This window comes from Sordaria macrospora, chromosome 4 (assembly GCF_033870435.1).
Source record: "Sordaria macrospora chromosome 4, complete sequence".
Classification (NCBI taxonomy): domain Eukaryota; kingdom Fungi; phylum Ascomycota; class Sordariomycetes; order Sordariales; family Sordariaceae; genus Sordaria; species Sordaria macrospora.
The window spans coordinates 1,083,077-1,108,154 of NC_089374.1; the positions used below are offsets into that span (position 1 = coordinate 1,083,077).

The window sequence follows — 25,078 nt, forward strand, 5'->3', positions numbered from 1 at the left end:
CACTCCTATACCTTCCGGATATCCAACAGTCAGCACCGCCACTGTCCGTTCCAGACTCGGCAGCGGATGGAGAAGGAGTTGATGGATGGTCGGAACGGGCGGAGGAAGACCGCGGCTCCGATGAGGGAGGGGAAACTCGGGTAGGATGCCCAATCGAGGAGAAAAGAAGCAGTTGCACTGCTGTCCGATGAAGAGTTTGCGAGGTCTGAAACCAGCCAGCCAGCCTGTGTCTGGGCATTTGTGTGCTTATGTATGATAGCGTATGTCGTCGGACTCGGAGTGTGGTGGTGACTGTGTGGTGGAGACCGTGTGGTGGAGACCGTGTGGTGGAGGACCGTGTCGATCTGGTGTCCAAGAAAGGTAAGCAAGCAGACGGATGGGTGTCTCCACACATGGAGGCGTCCGGTTTCCCGTTGGAAGCCATCAGGTGATGACAGTAGATTGACAAAAACAGGAGTTGTGATGTCTAAAAGTGGTTTTGACTCTACGTGTTGGCTGTCGTCCAGTCAAGCCGGCGCCAAGAAAACTGTCCTCCATCAGTGATTACCAGTGCCGCTGTCAAGGTCAGTTTTTAGCGTAGTGTAGCGCGTGGCTAGCGGGTATGCTGTGGATGAAGTTTGAGACGGCGAGGGGTGAACAAGCGCGCGCATCGTCTCCAGAAGCGCTTGGGGGAGAGAGCTGGGAATAAAGTATTATCGACCGGGTTCAACAACAAGGTGAACTGATTGAGGTCCGCGATGTCACCGTAACAGCAGGCCATGGTGTTTTCGTGCCGGCGGGGAGCTTTGGGCCCCATTGCAGGTTTGGCGTTGGTTGAAACAAATAGATGCAAGTTCGTTTCCGTCAACGGACGCCGACAACAGCGGAGGGTGTGCCCGGGGCCGTTTTCTTGCAGCAGCCAGGTCAACATCGCCAAACGACAAAAGGACATGATCCATTGACTCTGAGAATCGGGAGTTTTTATCCCACACGCATGATGCATCTTGCCGTTCTACTTTCCCGATGCAGTGTATCACTGTAAACGCCAGGAAGGAGGTCATCGTTGACGATGCGATGAAAGGAAAAGACGAGCAGACTGTTTCTCAAAAAGTGCTCAGCATTTCCAGGCACAAACCCCCCATAGCCCCACCACGAGCCTCAGAATAGTCTGGCGCCCAGTGGTGGTCCGTGTCATTCAGCTGCCTTGGCGCGTTTCAAACTTTGCACCCCTCTTTTTCGCGGCTCCGACTGGACGGGATTGGTGGGCGATCCGGCCAATTCCGCTCAGGAACCCTCTTGCCAGAGTTGTCCAGCCCTGCGTGACCCCTGGGGCACAATTGCTCTATCAAAGTCGAGATGAACTGTTTGGGAAAGCGACGAACAGTCACAAAGTCGGATTACATGTCACCATGAAAAATGAATGAAAATGTTCTCGGTATTTGGAGAAACAATACAACCTCGGAAGCTACCTAGTGCTAAGATCTGCAGTCGGTTCCGCGGAAGCAACCTCAACACGCCGTGTCCAGGTTGTTGGCGGGCAAAACAAGGCTTCGGGTGTTCTGCTCCATGACGATATCAGAGTCCTTTAATCGATTTACCCCTCGGTTTTACCCACAAATCCAGGAACCCGTCCAACCAGGTCGCCCAAGATAGCTGCAAGAGGTGAAAAAATACATCCTCACGTCAGCCATCAGCCACGAGATATTCCGGGCCTCGATCAGCAAACTTTTCACGCCAACGGCCCGTCTTCCCCTTCTCTTCCTTCTGGAACCTCTTCACGTTGACGGGGCCGATGACTGTGCCGTCCGCTGTTGCACTCACGCAAACCGTTCATATCTGGATATTGGTAAGGCACAGACGGTCTGAACAACGCAGTGAGCCACCGACTGGACACGCACGCTAGAACACCAGACTTTTTTTTTTTTTTTTTTTTTTTTTTCCATGCAGCTAGCTGCACAGTGAAAACTTTGACGAGGAGCTTTTTCCTCCCTGGGCAAAAGAGGCCGAGAAAGCAAAGATGGACAGTGAACTTGGCGGGACTTGGTACGGAGCGGGGTGGCGAACATGATTCAGGATCTTCTAAGCAAAATGCTCTCTCGCTAGAAACTGCTCTGATACCGTATTCAGCCAACAAACCACCACACCTTCATCAATCCTCCCAATGACTTCACAGGCCGCCTGAATGTCCGTCCACTCCAGCCGAGGACAACCTCCCACGACCTCTCTCCCCCCCATTCTTCTCCTCTCCCAATCGTGCCAGCACACCCATTTCCTGATGGATGGTGTCCGAATACCCGCAGGTTGCAACCAAGTCGTCGCAATCCAGGGGAAATGTCCACCAACCGCCCAATCACTGGCTAGTGGCGGCTGCAAGATGCAGGTACGACCTTGGCTTGTCCCCCCTTCTGTCTGTCCCAAGCCTCTCCGCCCGAATTGCGTACATTTGCACCTTGTCGGTTTGAGTCCCAAATTCAGGTCCCAACTCATCTTCCAGGCTTGACTGCCGATTGTGTCAGTGGTGGCCGTGAGTGACATGGGAGAGAAAATATCGTCCGTCCTCGTCGACCCCTCCTTCTCACTCAGCCCGCCTCTTGTTTCTTGTTTTACTGCCCAACTGAACCGCGCGGCCCATCGCGTCGCCGTCATGCTTCCTCTCATTCCACCTGTTTCTCAGTCACAAAGAAAGGCACCAAACCTTGGTCTTGTGTCAAGCCGATATTTGACACCTGCCCAGCTGCGCTTGACCATTGAACTAACCGCGATACGCCTCACGATGGCGGTTCCATGTCCTCGGCAGTCATTCCATTGCGTTAATGGGAGGGGTCATGGCCGATTGCGATCCATTCCAATCGCTGGACCAGACCCCGCTAGGCCCATCACGGCGCGACAGGTGGGGGCTTCCAGGGGCTGTTCAGGTGGGCTTCGGAGGTTCACGGGCGGGTCCAGAACAAGCGAACGAAGGTGTGGAATGGAACAATTGTTCCTGTTGTCGGCCACGCGAGTGATCAACACCAGCACATGGCCAAGGTACCTCTAGGCGTGCATCATGACTTCCGTCGAGGCCTTCATCAGTGCCTGAAAATCTCGGGTGAGTCAAGCTGCCTGCGGGGTTGTCAAACAGGTGATGAGAGCCGACGCCGTGACAAGGTGATGAGAAAGAAAAAAAAGCCAAACCTCTCATCGGAGGCCGAGATACAAGTCATGGATAACCAATCTGGGTGTTGACATGAAAAAAGTCTGAAAGTCAAAAAGTTACTGGCACAGTACTGTGTGGTAAACACACCCACCACTGTCCGCCCAGCCCTGCGCCGGCAAATCCCAGCTGTTTGCCTCTCCTCCCCTTCACTTCCACCACTTCCATCTCGTTGCGCCCAGCCCGCATCCTGTTCCGATGGGTGGGTGGATTGCGTTGGTGAGCGTTGAGTGGTCAGAGAGGTTACCAGTGAGAGAGATACCACACGTCCACACCCCATGTCCTATTCAGGCACAGTCAATGGGCCGTCTTATAATAAGCCCACGATGCCCTTCCTCCTCCTCACCCTCTCATCTGGTCTTCCCGTCACTCATCCTCGACTATCGTGGGCTTTGTCATTCCCTTCCTTGCCCGTTCTCCCTCACCTTCCTTTGACCTCAAGCTGCCGAGCCTGCTTAGCGCGTCCTATCCTTTCTTCAACAACAAGCCTCTTCATCTTGGCCCTTTGTGTGTGCTTTATCCGCTGAGCTGGATACAACAACTGGCATTGTTCAAGCACGACATCGAGAACATCACCCGGCAATTATATCGGTTACTCTCGGTGCTCCGGTTTTAGCGCCCACGATTTCAGCTCCAATATCAGACTTTTAGTCAAGACGGTCGGTCCTAGAGACAGATAGACGAGACTTTACCTTTACCACTTCTTCGACACATACCACTTTACGAGAACGACAAACGATTTCAACATGATCTTCACCACTGCTGTCCTTGCGGCTCTCGTCGCCTCGGTTGCCGCCAAGGATAAACGCACCTTTGCCGTCTTGCGTCACTACGGAAATGGTCCCCTTACCACTTGCCGTGCCGACCCGATCATCTCCCCCGGTACCGCTTCCGCTCACGTTCACACAATCATGGGTGCCAGCAACTTCGGTCTTAACGTTACCGGAGAGCACCTTAGAAAGTCTGAATGCACCACGGCCCTGCCCAAGGCCGACATGAGCAACTACTGGTTCCCAACTCTCTACTTCAAGGACCCCAAGGATGGCAAGCTCGAGCAGGTTCCTTTCTACTACATGAACGTGTACTACTTGTAGGTATTCCTTAATCTTTTCTTGTAAAGGTCGCTTGGACACTGACAAGAAGCAGCTTCGAGGCGACCAATGATCCGATCAAGGCCTTCCCTCTGGGTTTGAAGATGGTTAGCGGTGATGCCATGTTGAGGTCTCCCCCACCGGGCGCTGGCTACGGCAAGGACACCAACCAGGACCCTTCCAAGGGACCTATCACTGCCGCTACCATCACCTGCCCCCGCCCCAACTTCAACCCACCAAGCTGGCCCAAGGGCTCTGATGGTTCCATGGCTGGCATGAAGACCAACCAAGATGGCGAAGGCTGGGGATTCCCCTTCGAGGACTGCGATGCATATGCCTCGCCCATGAGAACCGATGTCCACTTCCCGTCGTGCTACAACCCCAAGGCCGGTCTTGATGACTACAAGAACAACATGGCCTTCCCTACTGCTGCGGGTGATGACAAGCACGACTGCCCCGAGGGATGGATTCACACTCCTCACATCTTCTTCGAGACCTACTGGAACACTCACGGTTTGGTCGATCGTTACAAGGACCTTGTTGGCAAGGAGAGCCCCTTCGTCTTTGCCAACGGTGATGCTACTGGTTTCTCTGTCCACGGTGACTTCGTTTCCGGCTGGGACGAAGAGGCCCTTCAGCAAATCATTGACAACTGCAACGCTGGCCATGCTGGCATACACACCTGCCCTGGTCTGATTGGCGGTGTCAACGATGAGAGCAAGTCGTGCAAGATCGAGTGCCCTATCGATGAGAAGATTGACGGCAAGCTGGACAAGCTTCCCGGCAACAACCCCATCAAGGGCTGGAACTATGGTACCGGCGGAAGCGGCAGCGGCAGCAGCGGCAACAACCTGGCCGTCGATATCGAGTCTTCTGCGCCCAGCCCCACCAATGTCGTCAAGCAGCCCGTCACAAGCCAGGCCCAGACCACCACTGTCATCCAGACGACCACTGTCCAGTCCACCACGACCGTCTACATCTCTGCTGTCAGTGCTGCTAAGCCTACTGATGCTGCCACTGACGGCAAGGCCGTTGGCGATTTCAAGTATGCCGGCTGCTACAAGGACGCCTCGGACCGTGTTCTCAGCGGAGTGATCCGCGCCAACCTCGGCCGGGTCAACAACACCGCTTGTGTTGCTCACTGCAGCTCCAAGGGCTTCAGCGTCGCTGGCACTGAGTATGGCGGCGAATGCTACTGCGGCAACGAGCTTTCCAAGGTTGAGGAGTTGGATGACTCCAAGTGCAGTATGACCTGCGATGGCGACGACGCCGACAAGTGCGGTGGTGACTGGGCTTTGTCCGTCTACACCAAGAGCGGCAAGGTCTTGGCCCGTGATGTTCACGAGGAGAGCCGCCGCCGCCGCCATGTTCACAACCACTACATGCACCACCGTCGCACCCCTGCTGGAAGGTTCCGCAGATAAACGTCTTCTCTGGACATATACCAAAAAAGGATTTCAATTTCATTTCTTCACATTTACACTTTGGGCGGAGGTTTCATTGCAGAACCTCATGGGATTAGGGACTATCTAGAAAGGGAAAAAGAAAGGGAGAGGGGGCGCATTCGGTATGAGATACAAGGAAAGGCTCTCAGGCAGGTCTGCAAACCGATTTTTTTTTTTTTTGATGACGATATGAAATGACCAACATTCTCAAAAAGAGGAGGAAACAACGCCCCATGGGATGGCTGGTGTAGAAAGGCAGACAGGGCGCACCATTCTTCACTTCACACTTCACACTTCACTTCTCAAAAGATACCTTTTTTTTGGTTTTCAGTTTTTGTACATGTTGCTTTCTCTTTCACTTCTTTACCCTCGCTTGGTTAGGGGGATTCTTGATACACCCAACATCCACATATTTTAGCTTTGAGTTTCAGGCCTGCCTCTTTTTGAGGAGGTCAATTGATTAGCGGCCTCTTTCTCTTCTTGAGAAGAGGACCCATTTGGGAGATCACAGACATATACACAACACAGACTTTGAACTACAGTGACATTCCGTGCTACCTATGCTTTTGCATGCTTGTAGTATGCTTGTGTGAAGTATGTTTAATTGGGACAAGAAACATTGTTTGCGTTGGTCATGAGGATATGTGTTACGTTGTACGTTAGCGAAGGCAACATATCTTGTAGATCTCTCACACGGTATATATCTCACAATAAGACGGACCTTAAGCATACAAGCCTTTTCTTTGGGCTAGATGAATCATAAGAATAGAAACTGTTGTGCTTGTCAAACAAACATTTTTCAGGGTTCGTGATGATCCAGACGAGGGTCGTGGTGCCGTGGTGTTTGTTGTAGTGTACCGGCCTGTTGGTTCAACCTTCAGGGGTCAAATTACAGGGGAGACAGCAGGGGGTCTGTGCTGAAAAAGGGAACCGTTGGGGAAGCTCGACGGGAGGGAAGCACGGAAGGAAAGCTTTGCGCTTAGAAGGGTGGAGACAACTGCACAACCAGTGCACAAGAGACAAAACTGTGAACGCCTGCATAAAAAAAGTTTATTCGTTAGTAAATACACTGCTCGAAGGAAACTTCAGATGAACTTGACGACATCTTCAAACCTCACCAAAACGGCATCTTGAGACAGGGTCAATCAATAAGAGACCGTCTCATATTTCGAAACATCCTTTTCATACTAACAGTCTCTCGACTTATACCACGTAATCAAACAACACAAAACACCACCGACTGCGAGGCCACAACCACAACAACCCACACACAGCATGTCCCTCTACCACGAGACAGCCGCCATCCTCACGGGCGGCGCCGGTGGTCCCACCGCCTCCCACGGCGGCAGTCTCAAGTCGCGCATCTTCAAAGACAAGTCCCTCAAGTCGCCTCCTGCCCAAGTCTACGCTTTAGCTCTCGAAACCAGCAAATGGAGCGCCATCCTCAAGGAAGTCGTCGAGGCCGCGGACCTGCTCAAGCACGAGCGAAAACTCACGCCCGTTCTCTCGCTCCTGCTTGTGCACGACCTGTTGCTTTCCAAGTCGGGAATCGCCCTGCCCGCCACCCACGGTCTGAGGGTTTCCATCGAGAGGCACAAAGCCCGTCTGAATTCGGAGTTTGTGAGGGCCCGGATCAGACGCAAGTGCACCAGCCTGGACGCGCTGCGGACGCAGGTGGAGATTGAGGCCAGGGGCGGATGTCCGGTGCATCCTAGATGGATCCGGGTGAACACGCTGAAATCGACGGTGGAAGAGCAGCTGGCTACGACGTTCAAGGGGTGGGAGGTTGTGGAAACAGTGGCGGATGTTATCAAGGCCGCTGATGCTTTTGGTTCTTCTTCTTCTTCTTCTCAACAAGGAGGAAAGCGGGGGAAGAAGGTGATTCACATCGACGGCCACATTCCCAACCTCATCGCCGCCTGCCCGGGGGTAGCAGACTTCACCAAGACCGAGGCCTACAAGTCCGGCAAGATCATCTTGCAGGATAAGGCGAGTTGCTTTCCTGCTTACTTGCTTGATCCCAGGCCGGAGAGGGACGGAGACGTCATGGACACGTGCGCGGCGCCGGGGAACAAGACGACGCATTTGGCGGCGATTGTGGCAAGCAGGGTGGAGGATGGGAAGGCGGTTGTTTTTGATGGTTCCTCAAAAACTTCCAAGAAAGGAAAGGGAAAGAAGAAGAACGACAAGGCTGAAACGACAACGACAACGCCTACAACAATCTACGCCTTCGAAAAAGACCCCCACCGCGCCAAAACCCTCCAGAAAATGGTCAAAACCGCCGGCTCCGACACCTTCACCGTCGTCAACGCCGGTAAGGACTTTCTGAAAGTTAACCCTTTGGACACCAAGTACCGGAACGTGGGCGCTTTACTTCTTGACCCATCTTGCTCCGGTTCGGGAATCGTCGGTCGTGACGACGCGCCCACCCTCCATCTACCATCCGGTCCTTCCTCCTCATCCTCCTCATCCTCCTCCGGCCCTACTCCCGCATCCAAGACAGGTCCCAAGGGGAAAGCGAACAACAAGCGCAAGCAACCCCCAACTACGGAAACCAAGGAGGAGGAACCCCCAATCAAAAAAGTCCTAATAGACGACGACGGCGTCGCCATCCCCGTCTCCTCCCAAGCCGACCTCGAAGCGCGCATCGCATCGCTCGCCTCCTTCCAGTTGGTCCTGCTGCAACACGCCATGTCTTTCCCTGCCGCCAAGCGCATTACTTACAGCACCTGCTCCATCCACGCCGGCGAAAACGAGCACGTCGTCTTGCGCGCTCTGGCGTCGGACGTTGCGAGAAGGAGAGGGTGGAAGATACTAAAGCGGGAAGAACAAGTGGACGGGATGAAGCGGTGGGATGTTAGAGGCGAAGCCGGCGAAGCGATGGCGGTGGAGGGGGTAACTGAAAAAATGGACGAGAAAGAAAAGGAGGAGGTGAGGGATGCGGTTATCAGAGCTTATTATCGGGATGATGGAAGGGGAGTCATGGGCTTCTTTGTGGCGGGGTTTGTGAGGGATGGGAGCGTGGATGATGCTGTTTACTTGAGTGGTGGTGCTGGGACTGGGACTGGGACTGGGAAGCATGAAGAAGAAGGTGAAGGGGCAGAGGAAGAAGACCCGGAAGGACCATTCGTGAGGGATGAGCAAGGGAGGATTGTCAGAGATGAGAATGGGATTCCTACGTTGAAGAGTACGGGGAAGAAGGCGGTGGATTTGAAGGAGTTGGAGGGGGTAGAAGATGAGAGTTCGGTTGAATATCAGGTTGAGGGTGGCGATGACGAAGAGCCATATCAGAGGGATGAGGAAGGGCAGATTGTGAGGGATGAGGAGGGGTTGCCAGTTTTGAAGGAGGGGAGGAGGTGGACGGTTGTTAAGGGGGGAGAGGGGCAAGTGAAAGAGGAGGAGGAGGTGAGTGATGAAAGTGAGAGTGAGAGTGAGAGTGATAGTGAGAGTGATAGTGAGGAGGATGGTGAATGGGGTGGCTTTGATGATTAGCTTTCGTACGCAAGATATCAGCCAATGTTTCTACGAAACTTGGAACAAAGCCTCCAAAGCTCATAAACAACCGTTTTGAGTGTTTCACCACCTCTACGGCCCCATGTCCGGTCATATCTTGCTTTGTCGATCCAGTTGCGATGTGAGTTAGGCCGTAACGCCGAAGTTACGACCATATATATATACCAATGCCAGTATGACAGTGGTGTTTGTTGGAGTGTCGTTAGTTGACACGATTTGACAAGTGTCGGATCTCACGGGTAAGCACTTTACTAATAATGCCCAGTGGGCTGATGATAATCTCAAGTCCGGGATGCGTTGCCATAACCTGCTCATCGGATTCCTCTTTATATCCGGGCACAAATCGCCAGATGAATGATCCGTTGCTGACCAGATCCTTCCATAAGATCAGTCGGCAACCCGAGGCCACGGTATCGAAATACATACCTATCGAAGATCCGGAGGTAGTCCGGATTGCCATTTCCATTGCCCATCGCCCATGGTGATTTCACCACACCGCACCGCACCGTGCCAAGCGGAGCTTGTCACTGATCCCGGAGAATTGGCCGGTCAATATTTGGATTTTCTCGAATCCCGTCCCGGTTAACAGCGAGTCATGGACCAGCCGCTGAGCCTCGGTTTGTGAAGATTTCAAGGATGGAAATTCCAGGAAGCCGTCAAGCCGCCCGCTCTGAATCCATATTGCGGTAAGCATAAATTTGGCGGTGGACCAGTCTCGTGGGTTTTTGGTGGGTTTTTCGGAGAGGTCAAAGTGGGAATATGGAACCTTTGCAATTTCCAAATCTTTCGAGGTTTTTTGGACGAGTGACTGTTGAGGCTCTGGCCAAGGCTTTTGGACAAAAGACAAAAAGCCCCGCCGCGCGCGCGAAAACTCCGATCGTGGTGGGGCTGATGTCGGCATGTCGGTGCTTGCCATGTCCCGGATCGGATTTTATCCAATGTGCACGCTAGATAACATAAGCACATCGGATTCGGACGTGCCCCGGCCCCTGCCTCCCGCCCGGCCTGAAAGGAACCGCCGTACCGTAGGGCGCTCTTGCCGCTGTAAGGCGCTATAGCCGGGTGCTGTAGGGCAGTTGCATGATGCGACGCTGACAAGCCCACCATTTCGGATGGCTGGCGGATACGGCAACGTCAGGTCTTGTTGCAACTTCCTTCCACTCACATCGTCAATAACCGGTCAACCTCGATATTGACGGCCTGCCTTTCGGCCGAGAACGAGAAGTGGGAAGTCCGGCTATAATCCATCACCAACAGCAAAAACATGAGACGAACACCTCGACGACGCGCATAGGGTTTCATCCCCCCCCTCGCCGGCGATGATGGATTCAAATTGCTGTGTTGTTGGTGTTGATCGGGTCTGTCACGACAACGTCAGCAAATGCCGTCCAGATGCACAATACCCAACACCGCAATGAGCACTGCCTCTTCCGGCCTATTCCCTTTCGTCTTGTTCTCGTCATTGGTGCGACACCCAGCAGCCTTGTCAGGCCACTTTCTCAAACTGTCGACATGGCAACCCAATCAAGCTCTTCCCAGTCGCACAGCAGGACCGGCCGTGAGTGATGTCTGGGGTCTCATGGGAGGGAGAGTTCGCGACGGACTCGTACGCGGCTTTTCCGCCCGTCGTTCGTCCCCGTTGTGTCTCCTCCTCAAACCCAAATACGACTTTGATATTCGCTTCCTTCCAGCTTATCAAACCACGTTTTACGCTAGACTTCTCCCCCCACGGATCACGGAGCTTGGCTATTCACCCGTGGCCGTACTGCCCCCACCGCAGTGACCGCACCGCACCACCTGGCCCCTCGCAGGGGATGACGTGCCACTCCACCAAGTGAACGAAACTGAACGGCGAAAGAGCCTCTCGGCGCGGATCTCTCGAACCTTTGGCTTGGCTGCCCCGTCGTCTTCACTTCCTAAGTTTCAGCTCTGGACAAATCACTTTGCCTCCACCGCTGTCACCAATTCGTACCATCCCTTTCTCGTCACGGTGTCCGTCTTGTTCGGCAGTCGCAAAGTTACTACGAGGTTGTCACCGCTCAGTTGCTAATCAGATACATATCGCCAGATCCGAGGTACCGGCGGGTTTTGTGCCCGACTATGGATCCATCCATACGGGCATCGCCCCCTGGTTATGTACTGACAAATACAGGGCTATGGCTGTTTACCGGTGATCGTTTCGTGGATCTGGTCCCGGCATGATGGGGCCTTACACACCAACTCTCCGTACCCTGTTCGGATGAAATTCACGAACCAGGCCCACGAGGAGCCACAAGGTGGAGTTGATGCACCTCGGGACCATCTAGTACCGGGGTCGGTTTTATGCCTGCTCGTTGCTGTCTCGAATAAATATAAGGCTGTGTGTCCCCGGCTCGTCTTGCCCAAGAAGGGGAGAGAGAGGAGAATATATTAGTCCAAGCGTTGATCAACACATGCATGGCCCGTTTCCTGAGGCTCTAACCCATCCAGCTCACTTTGCCTTTTTTGGCAGTCGATCACTTCAAGTACACATTACACCCTCTTTATCGTTGTTGTATTAGCGTCTACCTATCCGAACATACTATACTCCCTAATACCGGCCTAACCATCAGTCATCATGGCTGCCGGCACACCGCAGTCGTCCGGGTCTTCGACCGCGACGGCAATGGATATCGAATGTCAAAACACCCAAGTCAGCAGAGTCTCGCATTGGTACCTCCTACTCAACCCTGGCGGAATCACCGATGCCATCCGCAACCACCACTATGAGGGCGAGGGCACACAAGAGAAGCCCTACATCGTCGACTACCTACCCGTCGACGGACACAACGCCATGCAATATCCCAACTGGAAGAAGTGGACCATCACTATCCTACAGGCCGTTGCCACCTTGGCCGTAGCCTTCGTCAGTACCGCGTTTTCCGGAGGCATCAGGGAGATCATCATTGGGTTTGGGGTCAGCACAGAGGTCGCCATCTTGGGTGTTTCGCTTTTCGTCCTTGGATTCGCCGTCGGTCCGGTACTATGGGCGCCTCTCAGCGAGTTCTACGGTCGTCAGATTCTCTTCTTCCTCACCTACATGGCTTTGACAGCATTCAACGCTGGCGCTGCTGGTGCCCAGAACATCGAGACCCTCATCATCCTCCGATTCTTTGGCGGTACTTTTGGTGCCTCCCCCTTGACCAACTCGGGTGGTGTTATCGCTGATATGTTTACTGCCAAGGGTATGTCATTTCTCTTTCATCCCATATCACTTCCCATACTGACTATCAACAGAGCGTGGTATTGCCTCTGGTGTCTTCGCCATGGCTCCTTTCCTAGGTCCCTCCATCGGCCCCATTGTCGGTGGCTTTTTGGGACAAGCTGAGGGCTGGCGCTGGGTTGAAGGTGTTATGGCCATCTTTACTGGTGTCCTCTGGATCGCCTGCTCCCTCACTGTTCCCGAGACCTACGCTCCCGTCATCCTCCGTCGCCGTGCCAAGAACCTCAGCAGGGAGACCGGCAAGCTCTACGTCTCCCGCCTCGACCTGCAGACTCGCCACCAAAGTTTCGCACAACAGATCAAGATCTCGCTCCTCCGCCCCTGGATCTTGCTCTTCACCGAGCCCATCGTCCTTCTCACCTCGCTGTACATGGCCATCGTCTACGGCACTCTCTACCTCATGTTCGCCGCTTTCCCTATTGTCTTCCAGCAGATCCGTGGCTGGAGCCCTGGCATCGGCGGCCTCGCCTTCGTCGGTGTCGCCGTCGGCATGATGCTCTCGGTTGGCTACGCCATGTTCGACAACAAGCGCTACGGCCGCGTTGCTGACAAGCACGGCGGCATGGCGCCTCCCGAGGCCCGTTTGCCCCTCGCCATCGTCGGATCCATTCTCCTCCCCGTCGGCCTCTTCTGGTTCGCATGGACCAACGGTCCTGAGATCCACTGGGCCGTGCCCATCATCGCATCCGGTTTCTTCGCCGGCGGCCTGGTCATGGTCTTCCTCAGTCTCATGGGCTACCTGATCGATTCGTACACCATCTTCGCCGCCTCCGTGCTGGCCGCCAACTCGGTCCTCCGCTCGCTCTTCGGCGCCGCTTTCCCGCTCTTCACCACTTACATGTATGCCGACCTCGGCATTCACTGGGCCTCGACCATCCCTGCCTTCCTCGCGCTCGCTTGCGTGCCTTTCCCCTTCATCTTCTGGAAGTATGGCCACTTGGTCAGGGCGAGGTGCAAGTACGCTGCGGAGGCGGCGCAGGCGCTCGCAAAGATGATGGCGGCTGCCAAGGCGAGACAGGAGCAGCAAGAGGGCAAGACTGTACAGCAGCAGCCGCAGGTTGCTGTTCCTGCCGGTGTCACGGAGGAGAACGAGGAGATGATGGAGACGAAGGAGGCCCATGCCAACATCCCTGCAATCTCCATCATGAGCGACGATGAGAGGACGGTGAACGGATTCGGAACCACGACGGAGATGGAGGAGGAGAAGGGTGAGAGGAGGGTTTGAGTGAAGAGTGCCTGATTTCTTTGGTCATTTCGGTCTCACTTCCTCTTAATCATCCCATCCCATCCCATCTCATCTCATCTCATCTCATCTACCTTTTTCAACCACAACTTCACTTCTTCTCTTGTCTTCTTACACTCGCTTTTCTTGCATATTATTTGCATATTTTGGATATACCACGTGGGTTTTGGTTTTGGATGGATGGATTTGGATGGTATGATTGATCATCACATGCATGCATGCATGCATGGCGAAACGCGTTTTACGAGCAGCATTTTATTTTGGATTTTAATATCTCTTTTTTTCTTGTACATGATACCAAACTTTGGGCCGCAGCACGATTGGAAGGATCGATAGCCAGCGGAACAAATGAACATATAGACGGACGCGTAGTGGGTGGTTATAGAGGGGAAAAGGAGACTACCCAGTGAGACACATACAAAATTGGCGATGGGTGGAATACATAGATAGTTTTGGTGAATCATACCACACTTTACACATCACACATCACACATCACACATCCAGCTTTGCTCGTGCTTTGCTTTGCTTGGTGTTATCTCCTGAAACCTTATGATAAAAAGGTCTGGTCTGGCTTCTTACAAACGACATAAGCCGGCTCGCCGACCGATCCTTGAGCATCACTCACCAGACCTCGTCCCTACGTACCTTACACACTACATATGCGAACATCGCTGCGCTGATGCAGCCGGAACTACGGCTACCCTTAACACAGCCGCCGACATACCACATCAAACATTCTGGAGCTAGCCTGCTAGCTAGCATCAATGATGCAAAATGCAAAATGCAAGGAAGCAACAGGCGATGCAACATGCTGCGCAAGTCAACGCAGACGCAGCACGCAGACGCCCCCAGGCAACTACTTCAGTCATGCATGCATCCCCTTTATTAACTAACCTAACCTAACCTTACATAGCATGACATCACCTTGCGTTGCCTTGCATCGCCTTGCGTCGCCTTGCATCAAGTCAAGTGAGCGGAGCCACAGACTAACTGACCTCCCTCCCAAGCCTCCCTCCTGCTGCCCCGCCGGTTTTTCCAAACAATTTTTTTTTTTGTGTGTGCTCAAAGTGCCTATCCTATGATCGCATGTGTGTAGAGTTGTAGTATGGTAGGCATAGACTGGTCTTGAATTTGAGAACAGGAGCCCAAAAAGAAGGGAAGGAATGTGGTTTGGTGTTCTTAAGGGTTTGTTTACATGTTGCCTGGAAAAAAAAGAAAAACCAGAAAAAAAAGAAGAAAAAAAGAAAAAATAGAAAGAAAAGAAAGAAAAGAAAGAAAAGAAAGAAAGCTTGGAAATCGTATCGGAACACCTATCGTAGGTATCGTTCCATCGACCCAATCCCTCCCTCCCTTAGTCTTAAACACTGCATACTCTTTTAGCACATAGCTGCATCCCTACCTAGTAGGCTTTCTCAAGAGTTTGCTGGGCTGAGGATCACATAGCCATGTGTGTGTAAAAGACCCATCACAAAAAGCAGAAATGAAGCAGAAATGAAGCAGAAGAGGTAAGCACCCGTCCGGACAGTGACGCTTAGGGGAATAGTGACATTAATACTCCCGTCCAATTGTCGACAATTCAAGGAGATACTGTTCAACAACAACAAAAAGAGCATTGTCAGGGAGATAGATTTGGCAGTAAAACAATGTATTATGTCATTGGTTTGTATGTATGTATGCAGATAATGACTTGATGCTTTGAACCATACCTCTCTCTCTCTCTCTATCTCTCTCTTTTCAAGCCTTTTGACGCCCTGTTTTTGCCTACCAACACCTATGCTACCGTTTTACCTTTTACCATGCTAACCAGACCATACCTCGTACCATACCATGCCATATGTCCTATGCTAGTTACCTAGACAAAGGAATACTACCCTTTTCCACCCATCCAGCATCCCCTCTTCCTCACTCCCGTCACTCCAAAACCAACCACCGCTCCGCCACCGCCTTCGCCCCCTTCACATCCCCCAACAAGTAACACATGCACCGTACATTATACGCCGCCTCCACCACCAGCGTCTCCTCCCACTTACTCCTCTTGTCCCTTCCATATCCCTCTCCATATCCCTCCCCGTCTCCCCCATCTCCCCTTCCTTCTTCCCCTTGTTTCGCAAGTTTAACCCTCTCCGCCTCCTCCAACACCCTCCTATAAAACCCTCCCGCCAAATTGCCCAGGCCAATCAAACTATACGCCCTGCCCATATTGAAATGGGCCTCCATCTTCTGGCCCACCGTGGCCGTCGGATCTTCCTCGGTGCGATTGCGGTAGTATCTGAACAAAAAGGCGAAGCCTTGCGTCAAGAGGTACTGGCGGTTGGTGGCTTGTCGCTTCAGCGCGTAGTGCACGTAGGCGAGGCCGATGGAGAGGTTGATTAGCGGGTTATCCGGGTCCAGGGAGGCCGCGCGAGCAAAGTAGGATAGAGCGTAGGAGTAGGAAGTGGTGGTGAAGAGGATGTGGCCGTAGATTGTCAGGAGGGCGACGTCGAGGGTTATATCTCCCGGGGGTGGGTATTGAGGTTTGCTATTAACGGTGGTGGTGGTGTCGTTGTCGTTGTTGGATTGCTGGGAAGCGGAAGGTGGGAGAAGGTCGCGGGACTGGGGTTTTATGGGCGATCGTTGTTGTTGCTGTTGCGACTTGGAGGGTGATTGTTGTGATGCCGGCGGCGGCGGGAATTCGTCGCCGTTCTGCCGCATAACGAGCGCATCCATCGTCTTGATCTGCCTTAGAATGAACTTTTGCGCAGGGCCCGAGGTGTACCAGCTCACGGGCGTCTGGCAGGTGCGGCACATGGCGGCGAACATGCGATACGAATCGGTGCCGGGCAGGTAGTCGCGCATGAAGTAGCGGGCGATGGCCACACAAGTTTCTTCGTCGCCGGCGTATACGGCGCACGAGGCCCAGGCGACGTGAATGAGGTATGTTGACTCCGTGTCGGTCCAGACGATCGAGTCGCGGGCGGCGTGGCAGACGACGTAGGCCTCGCGGTGTTGGTTTTGTCTAACCAGGGCGAAGGCGAGGGAAAGGAAGATGTCGAGCCAGGCGGAGAAGGGGATGCCGCGATGAGCAGAATACGGGAACTTGGTAAGGACGCGGGCCTTGGACGCGGCCGGCATGTTCTCAGTGCCGTCGCCGTTCTCAGGGTTGAGTCCCTGGCGGAGACGTTCGGCCATGGCGGCCAGCTTCAGATTTCTAGACGGTACGGCAGCACCACCACCACCGGTACCACCAAGGCCCAGATACTTGACGTACTTGTCCCAGGGGTAGAATTCCTTGTAAGAACGGAAATCTTCGATGAGGTCCCGGGCCGCGCGTGTCCAGTTCTGAATGGCTTCAGGGTCGTCGCTGTGGAACGCGCGATCTTGCAGCTCCTGCACAACTTCGTAGTTCTTGGTCGCCACCTTCGTGCGTTCAAGATCCACCTGTTTGCGCTTCTCCGCGTTGATGAGACGGCGCGGGACATACTTTTTCGGGTTGTTGGGGTCTCTGGGCTTGTTGGGATCTCTCGGCTTGCGCGGCTTGCGGGGACCGGTTTGTCTGCGACGCTTTCTCTTGGGGACCAGATTCCCTTCCTGGTCAAGGGCGTACTGGTTGGCCTCGAGGTTCATAGCATCTCTGACCAAAAGGAAAGCTTCTTCGCGACCTTCCGGATCCGCCACGTGCTCGTACATGTTGGCGAGGCACACGCGTGCCTCAATGTTATCATCGTCATCTTCGATGGCGGCGATGAAACGCTCCTCGGCAGCCGATTTATTGCCCAAAGCCATGTGGCATCGACCGAAACTGACGAGAATATCGGCATCCATGCTGATATCGCCAGCCTGATCGGCGATCTTTTCGTACAATTCAAAGTACTCCAACGCTTTCGCCGGAAATTCGTTATCGAGCAGGGCATTACCAATATCCTTCAAACAATCGGGGAAGTCGTAAAAGTCGTCAACCGCCGTCTCCGCCGTCGGGTCCAACGAGGTCAGATGCCTCTCCGCTTCGTAAAGATCCCCCATCTTCATCCTGAACACGTACAGCCTCGCTCTCAAATCCACCGGCAGCGCCCGTCCGTACTGGATGGGCGAGAACATTCCAGGCTCATAATCCTCGCACAACTCCCTCCTCTCCTCACCCTCATCCCACTCCCTATCCTCGCCTGGCCAGCGGTCCCAAAACTCCTCGGCCCTGCGGCCCAGCTTCCACCTCGCCACCCTCCTCAGCTCCGCCACGCCCTGCTCCCACTGCTCCAAGATGGTAAAGAACTCGAGATAGATTCTCAAATCACTCCACTCGAATCCGCCCTCCATGGCCTCATACACCTCGTCGCCCTGGCTCCACAGATACTCAATGATATGCCTATACGCCGCCTTGGCCGCCTCAGCATTCTTCCTCGGATCCCTGCCATCCAGCGCCGCCTCGGCCAAGTTTCTCACCGTCCGAATATTCAACGGCTGCACCTTCAGCGCTCGCAAATACTGCGCCAGTGCCAGATGGCTCTGACCCAACTGCATCAGCGCATCTGCCTTGCCCGTTCTCGCTTCCACGTTCTGCTTGTCCGCTTGCAACGCCTGCGAGTAGCACATAACCGCTCTCTCCAGCGCCAGCTTGCGAGCCGGGTCGGCGTCATCCATCATGTCGACGCCGTACAGACAGTAGAGCGCCACGTTCATCCAGTGGCGCGCGTCCTTGGGGATCAGCCAGGCGCCGGAGATCAGGCACATGGTTGCCGCTTCGCGGTTGCCGAGCTCTTCGTGGATGAGGGAGAGGAGGTTCCAGGCCTGAGGCGTGGCGGGGCGCTGCCGGATGATTTCTTTGGCCATATTGATCGCTTCTTGGTACTCGCGGCGGTCGAAGGCTTTGCGGGCTATTCCGATGCGGAACTGGATTTCCGGAGGAGGGGGCGGCGGCTTGCGGGGGCCGAGTTTTCGACGGGGTCGGGAGGTTTTAGCTACCGGTGCTGAGGGAGCGGTGCCGGTGGTTGTTGTTGTGGTGGCGCCATCGTTCAGGCTGTTGTTGATCTGTTTGGACAGCGACTTCGAGACGCCAGGGAGGGTTGAATAAGCAACTGAGGGAAGGTCGGCTCGGTGTTCTGCGAGCCATGCGTCGCGGACGGTTTCGAACTTGTGGATTTCCGCTCGGATCTCTTCGGTGTCGGAATCTAAGAATTCCTCTTCGGGCTCGACAACGCCGTCCTGCATCTCTTGGTCGTCAAGATCGTAATCGTCGAAGCCGTCCATTCGACCATCATCTCCGGCCATCAGCTCAGGGTCGAGTGGTATGTCGTCATCGTACTGGTTGTAGAAGTAGGCGGCGCTATAGACGCCGGTTTGTCTTTCGCCATCATCGTGAGCTAGCGAGTGCTCGTCAATATCCATCCTGTCGTCCATCTTGAGCTATAGGCACCTTGCCTGACGTGATCTGTTGGAGGTTTCCTGAGATGTTCTAGTAGCTGATTTCCCTGTAAAAAAAATGTGAAAGGATGGGCGCTCGTCCGGCGAGTGAGCAATGCACCGTTCGGCTGTGTCTTCTCGTGGCGAGTGACTGTCTCGGTCCGTAGGCTCGAAAGTGCGAATCGCCTCACACCTCACTTCTGGTTCACCCAGAACGTCAAGCTCGCCAATTACCAGGCTGTTACACCAGGTCGACTCCTCAGTTCCCGAGATTGACCGACTTGATGAGTTCCATCGGTGACTAGACCATTGATCGCGGATACCGTTGACAGAAGTATCGATGTTTTACGAACGGGCGAGTTGGTTGAGTGAAGGTTATAAAATTTTGGCGGGTTTTTGAAGTTCCGTTTTTTTAAGAGGTCGACAAGGCCTGTGCTGCAGAACGCGGGTGTGCAAGCTTTTCCCGGAAGGTCCCTTTGAAATTCTACGGATAACGTCAATGGCTGTCGTCCTGGTCCAGGAAAGATTCTTGCGACAAGACAACGTACCTGGCCGGGATTGGTATTGGAGATTGGTGAGGATGATGAGGTTGATGTACATGTGAAGGCAACGGACTTGTCGAAGATGGATTGATAAGTCGAGAATTGACATATTGGCCAATCAGAACCGGGGCAGTCGGAGGATCCATTTTAAATATGGTCCTTCTGGGACCTCCACCATTCACTGTCTCGCTCCATTTCATCCCGGTCACCATCACAGCTATGAAGACACGGAAGTCATCTTGGGATCCAAGAGTTATTTTTTCACTTCAGACGAAGCATGCACGAGTGTTATAACAACTGGATTATCTCCGCTAGCTTCACTATGCCATGAACAAGTACGAACATCTATCGCTTCTCCAGTCAAGTCCAACTCTTTCTCTCCACCTACTTCGGGCTTGGAATCTGGGCTTCCCACTACCGCAAACACCATGTCGCATCAACTTCATCGCTAATCTTTGTTATACAAACGCTAGTTGTATTTATTTTCATCCTGCTTGTTCCTCTGTCTCCTCCAATGTGTTTTCACGGTTGCCTAGACATGTGAAATGGGTGGGAATCATTGCTGCCCACCAACTCAACTCTACTCCAAAAAGATGTGCCTCTTGTCCCCACATATATATGTAGCAAAACTATTGCATTGTGGACATTAAATCAGAACGAACGGAAGAAAGAAAGAAAGAAAGAAAGAAACGGGTTGTCAGTGTAGTAGCCCATACCGGCTACATCATCCTATATCTCCGATCAAGATCGCGGCAAACTCCAACACTTCTGCCCTATGTCATTGTCGACAGGCCTTGATCAAAATGCCTTGTTGTTGGCGAGTCCAATGGGCGCCTAACTCAGGTTCGTGGGCGCCTATCCTGGTTCTCTGTCGCAACAGCTGCCAAGCTAGATCTTGCCTTCGTTTTTAGCCTCTGCATTAGGTTGTTAGCCTTCGATCCACTTAGGTCCATAGGGGATTGCAAGACTCACCCTTGACTTGTTCAAAGACCTTGAGCATCTTGCGTCTAGCGCCCAAAGCATTGACACCACGCTCCTCCAGCTGCTTGTCGTCTAGCTCGATCAAATCCGTCCACTTCATGTCCTTCAAGTTGTCTGTGTACTTGTGCAGACGCAGGCTCCGCAGCCAGCTAGGGATATCCTGCAGGAGAGTAGGGTCGGTAGGATCCTCAGGCGGCTTCGAGCTGCCTCTGCGACCACGCGGAGAGCGGCCACGGTTGATCTCGGAATGGTCCGAAAGATAGCCCTCTGCGTGGTGGCCGCCCAGGTTAAATTGACCCATCATTGGAACCAGTCCATTGTTGATCAAGCCGGGTGCACCACTGTCATACGCGCTAAGGAAGCCATTGTTCTGCGGCGAGGTAAACTGCAATGCGGGGCCGTAGTTGGGCACCGCAATACCGGGTGAGGTGGGGCGTGAACGATGGCCACCAAAGCCGCCAAGACCCTGTTGCAGACCATGTTGTTGTTGCTGCTGAAGCGCCAAAACATGGTCGTGGCTCAAGACTTGCCCGTGCTCGTTGATCATGACCACATTGGTGCTCGGAATTCCCTGAGGCCCCGGCGAGAGGGGCATCTGACCGTGATTCTGGCCAGGTGCTCCATCGTTGGAACGAGCACGGCGATAGCGGCGCGCGTCGTCCAAAGCAAAGCGGTTGTTTACCGTCGAGAGTGCGGCCAGCTTCATGGCTGTCGCGTTGGCTACCATGTCGGCATTGTTTCCTTGCGTTTGGCCGAAAGTTGGAACCATGGGTGTGTTGACCATCGAGGCCCAGTTACCACTAGAGGTGTAAGGGGATAGCAGCGGGAGCTCAGTCAGCTGCGGCTCAGCCGCAGTAAGGGTCGTGCTCTGAATGTTGGAGTTACTGCTCAGCTGCGGAGGACGAGGGGAACGCAAACCACCGGCCGACGGCGGGGGTTGCACAAACTGGCCCATCGGAGTCTGGCCGGTGGATGACTTGGGCCGAGAAGCGTCGCTGGGACCCCACGGGGAGGCCGGGTTTTGTCCATTGGTGTCATCCTTGGGGCCGGAAACCGTGGGGGCAGCGAGGGAGTTGCGGTTGTCAACCAGGCTGTTACGGTTCGAAGGCGGAGGGTTGCCTGTTTGCTGAGTGAATTTGGCCTTCTCCGTAGCAATGGCCGCAACAGCATCCGGGAACATGGTGTTGATCGTGCTCTGATCCAGCCCCGAGTGTCTCTTGTTGGCGCCGCCACTGGGGCGGGCAAGCGAGTTACGGGCCGATCCGACTTCCAGCTTGCCCATAGCATCGCTCAAGCGGCTCGACATGGGATCTATAGGTATTCAAGGGATGCTGTCAGCACGATGTTCAACAATTAAGCAATGGGGCAGTTGCACAAACCCTTGTCAAAGTTAGCAGGGGACAGAACTCCCGACATGGGGTGGTTCTTGCCCATCTGCTGGAGGACCTGGATGAAGAAACGGATCTGGACCTGGGTAGTCTGCTGAAGCAGAGCATAAAGGGCAGCTGTGCGCTCAGCTTCGCTCAGGACGCGGAACCACTGTTCAATAGCGCTGAGTTCATCCTTGAAGTCCTGATCAAGCGTAGCGGCAGCCATCTCCTCGAGAGTGGTCTCATATTGGTCAATGTCGGCAATCCACTGCTGCGCCAGCTTGTCTTGGGGGTCCAGCTCGGCACCGCCCTGCACCTGGCCGGACTGCGGCTGGCCGTAAAAGTCGGACGACGGGCGAATGCGGCTTGCGGCGGCCTGAGCGCCGGTAAGCGCGGCCACATCGGCAGAGGCGCGAAGGCCGTGGTTGGAGCCAATGGCGCGAGAAGAGGGGGGCCTCAGCGAAGAGACATTGCTAGCCTCGGGGGTGCTGTTGCGGTTGCTCATAATGTTGGACATGTTGAGCATGATCGTGACCGAGGGTCGGGACGGGACGAGGTCGCGAGTTGGGGAAAAGCTAGTCGAGAAAGGTGCCTGGAGAATGTAACCGAAGCGCTAGGGTCTCGAGGCAAAAGCTGAAACAGGGCAGACGGCTATTGTGAAAGTTAGCTTCTGTAATGGCAGTCGGTCATCCGATGAGCTTTCTACCAACAAACCGAGGAAAAGGTTGTTGGTCCCGTCAATGACATGTGTGTATAGGCCACCTAATATGGTCCCTGCTGGCCGGGGTGAAGTAGGTATTTGGCACGTACCCTGATGTCCTCCTCCAGTTGCGTATGTGAAGTGATTGGAGAATTATTGCTTGGGATTAGGCAGAGTCAAGCGAGACTTTCGAAGTCGACGCGATCGAAGTGTGTGGGTGTGTGAAAATAGGGCGTGTGTAGAATGGGCGCGAGACTTGCGAAAGCTCCTGCAGTAACTGGCTGGCCTCAAAGGAGTGTCGAAGATTTGCGCAAAGAAGGATGACGTTTAGCGATTTCGGTTTTCTGTGTCAAACATTGGAAGTGAGCGATCGAGTCAGCGAGGGTCAGGCCAACAACCGACAACCGAGGGGTGCTGCGCAATGCGGGGGGGAATATGTTGAGTTGCGCGCGCAAAGGCCGAAACAGGCCAAACAAAGATGATCAAATGTTGGAAAGGGAAGAATAAAGTAGGAGACGGGTGGTTAGGGCCTTGTGGCCATTGAAGGGTTGGAGCTGTTGAGTGGGGAGGGGAGCGAGGGCAGCGGGGGAGGAGAAAGAAAGAAAGAAAGAAAGAAAGAAAGAAGGAAGGAAGGAAGAACGGGAGGAGTTGGAGTTGTTCAAGGAAAACGAATTGTTGGTTGGGGCGGGCAGACCGGGGCAGCTGAATGGGGGAGGCCTGGGAAATAGAGGAGCAGAAGTGGAAGAAGTGTGTGATGAAGCTTCTAGTGATTCTCCATCCCCAGTGTACAGTGACGCGGCCACTGCACCATTCATTGTGCCGAACGAGACGGAGACGCCAGACCGAGACACAGACGTCGGCGCGGACAAGCAGCATGCTGGAGACTCTGTTGCAGAATCACCAAAAGCGGCTAAACTGGCCCGGATCCGCTCAGCGTAACACTCCGTTTCTCGTAGACTTTTTGCGACATTGTGGCCCCATTCTGTGATTCTCATACCCGACTCCAGTCCGCGGCCCCGTTCGTTGGTGGAGGTGGAGACTGAGTGACTGATATCACAGGGTACTTCATGCCAGAAGCCGGCCACTGCCAAAGTCCAGCCATGCTAGGGAAGATGCTGGCCATTGTTCGTTCCGTTACTCGTCAAAGGACTCGGGAGTTTGCCCAAGACACACAAGACACGGAACGGCGCCGGATCGAGGCAGAGTGTATGGGTTTGGGGTCGGGGTCGGGGTCGGGGTCGGGGTCAGGGCCGGGGACCGGGAACAAAGTGCTTGAAAATAGGAAACATGAAAACAGAAATAGCAGCAAGAGAGAGAAAAGGCCGAAACTCACCCATTAAAACGATGGACGTATTGATATTCAAGACAACAAGTTGAAGGAATCCCCAAATGATATACCTGAACGGGAATCCACAGGTCCTGCCCTCTGTCCTTTGTCGACCTTTCCGCCTGTGCCAGCAGCAGTCCCGTAGTGATGGTGATGATGGTTATAAAGATGGTCTCTCTCACGCGCCGGCGTGTCAGTCGTCAATCGCAAGAGTCTCCAGTCGGTACCTAGAACCTAACGCTGTGGCCGTGACTGAGCAGGTAGGTTGTCGTCAGTTGGGTGGTTGGTAAGATAGGTAACGGAGAGGAGGGATAAGGAAGAGGAGAACGGGACTCGGAACATCCAAGTTGTTGTCCGTTGAAAGTGAGGTGGTTCAGGTGAGGAAGGAGGAAGTGGAATCGGAGTGGAAGTCCAGGTCACCGAAGACCTCGACGCACAGTCGCATGGACACTACAGTGAGGTGCCTCCCGGATGTCATTTGCCTGGGGAGGAGCTGCTACTGTTAGTGATTGGCTTTGCCATTGGTGCCACCGTCTTACATTATGGGCGCTAGCGCTAACATCCCCCTCGTCCAATGGGGACCGCCCAGGCGCTCGCCTTCCAGGGCAGTGTTTCGATGTTCTCACTGCAACCCAGCACAGAGGGCCAAGACCTCCAACGGAAGGGGCGGAAAGCGGGACGAGGTGGGGCTAGAACATTCAGCATCGTGACACTGGCTTGAGACTGCCGACTGAAAATGGAAACCTCTAACAATTCACCCGAGATTCAAAGGGGGCATGCCCTTCACCTGCAGCAACAGCTTGTTTAGAAAACGGAAACCGCCTATCGTCAAACGCCAGTGGCTATCCAGGATTTTACTGGAGAATGATTGATGGGCTCACAGCGTGGCACCTCTACGCTCTCTACCCATTTTCCCTATCTTGAATGGCCGTGAGTTACAGGCAATTTTGTTAGACACTTACATTCCCTCCCTTTTCCAGGCCAAGTGTGGAACCCCTTTTCGCTTAAACAGGCAAACTTTCGTGGTATCTCAAAAGGGTTAGGGTTCAATGCTACCCATCATCGAATGCGACATTCCC

General features: G+C 53.9%; 5 protein-coding genes across 5 annotated transcripts; 3 read left to right on the forward strand and 2 right to left on the reverse strand.

Annotated features, from left to right (window-relative positions):
- Positions 1-3,210: 3,210 nt before the first annotated feature.
- Positions 3,211-6,277, forward strand: SMAC4_06718 (uncharacterized protein). Its single transcript, XM_003347838.2, has 2 exons — positions 3,211-4,262; positions 4,319-6,277. The coding sequence occupies exons 1-2, from the start codon at positions 3,919-3,921 to the stop codon at positions 5,685-5,687; spliced, it is 1,713 nt and encodes a 570-aa protein (XP_003347886.1). The 5' UTR covers positions 3,211-3,918; the 3' UTR covers positions 5,688-6,277.
- A 706-nt stretch (positions 6,278-6,983) lies between these two features.
- On the forward strand, positions 6,984-9,200 carry SMAC4_06719 (uncharacterized protein; the record flags this gene model as incomplete). Its single annotated transcript, XM_066090501.1, has 1 exon — positions 6,984-9,200. The coding sequence occupies one exon, from the start codon at positions 6,984-6,986 to the stop codon at positions 9,198-9,200; it is 2,217 nt and encodes a 738-aa protein (XP_065946751.1).
- Positions 9,201-10,152: 952 nt separating this feature from the next.
- Positions 10,153-14,249, forward strand: SMAC4_06720 (uncharacterized protein). The gene is made up of 2 exons (XM_003347840.2): positions 10,153-12,424; positions 12,477-14,249. Exons 1-2 carry the CDS (start codon positions 11,818-11,820, stop codon positions 13,685-13,687), a joined length of 1,818 nt encoding a protein of 605 aa, XP_003347888.1. The 5' UTR covers positions 10,153-11,817; the 3' UTR covers positions 13,688-14,249.
- Positions 14,250-15,617: 1,368 nt separating this feature from the next.
- SMAC4_06507 (uncharacterized protein) lies at positions 15,618-19,076 on the reverse strand (the record flags this gene model as incomplete). Its single annotated transcript, XM_003344258.1, has 1 exon — positions 15,618-19,076. The coding sequence occupies one exon, from the start codon at positions 19,074-19,076 to the stop codon at positions 15,618-15,620; it is 3,459 nt and encodes a 1,152-aa protein (XP_003344306.1).
- An 820-nt stretch (positions 19,077-19,896) lies between these two features.
- On the reverse strand, positions 19,897-23,295 carry SMAC4_06506 (uncharacterized protein). Its single transcript, XM_003344257.2, has 4 exons — positions 22,783-23,295; positions 21,982-22,623; positions 20,594-21,913; positions 19,897-20,535 (listed from the first exon to the last, which is right to left on the reverse strand). The coding sequence occupies exons 2-4, from the start codon at positions 22,496-22,498 to the stop codon at positions 20,510-20,512; spliced, it is 1,863 nt and encodes a 620-aa protein (XP_003344305.1). The 5' UTR covers positions 22,499-22,623; positions 22,783-23,295; the 3' UTR covers positions 19,897-20,509.
- Positions 23,296-25,078: the final 1,783 nt, after the last annotated feature.

Coding starts and splice junctions, on each gene's coding strand:
- SMAC4_06718 (XM_003347838.2), top strand. CDS start 3,919: ATGATCTTCACCACTGCTGTCCTTGCGGCTCTCGTCGCCTCGGTTGCC. Junction 4,263..4,318: donor TACATGAACGTGTACTACTT/GTAGGTATTCCT, acceptor GACAAGAAGCAG/CTTCGAGGCGACCAATGATC.
- SMAC4_06720 (XM_003347840.2), top strand. CDS start 11,818: ATGGCTGCCGGCACACCGCAGTCGTCCGGGTCTTCGACCGCGACGGCA. Junction 12,425..12,476: donor TGATATGTTTACTGCCAAGG/GTATGTCATTTC, acceptor GACTATCAACAG/AGCGTGGTATTGCCTCTGGT.
- SMAC4_06506 (XM_003344257.2), bottom strand. CDS start 22,498: ATGCTCAACATGTCCAACATTATGAGCAACCGCAACAGCACCCCCGAG. Junction 21,914..21,981: donor CCCTGCTAACTTTGACAAGG/GTTTGTGCAACT, acceptor GAATACCTATAG/ATCCCATGTCGAGCCGCTTG. Junction 20,536..20,593: donor GGTCTTTGAACAAGTCAAGG/GTGAGTCTTGCA, acceptor AACCTAATGCAG/AGGCTAAAAACGAAGGCAAG.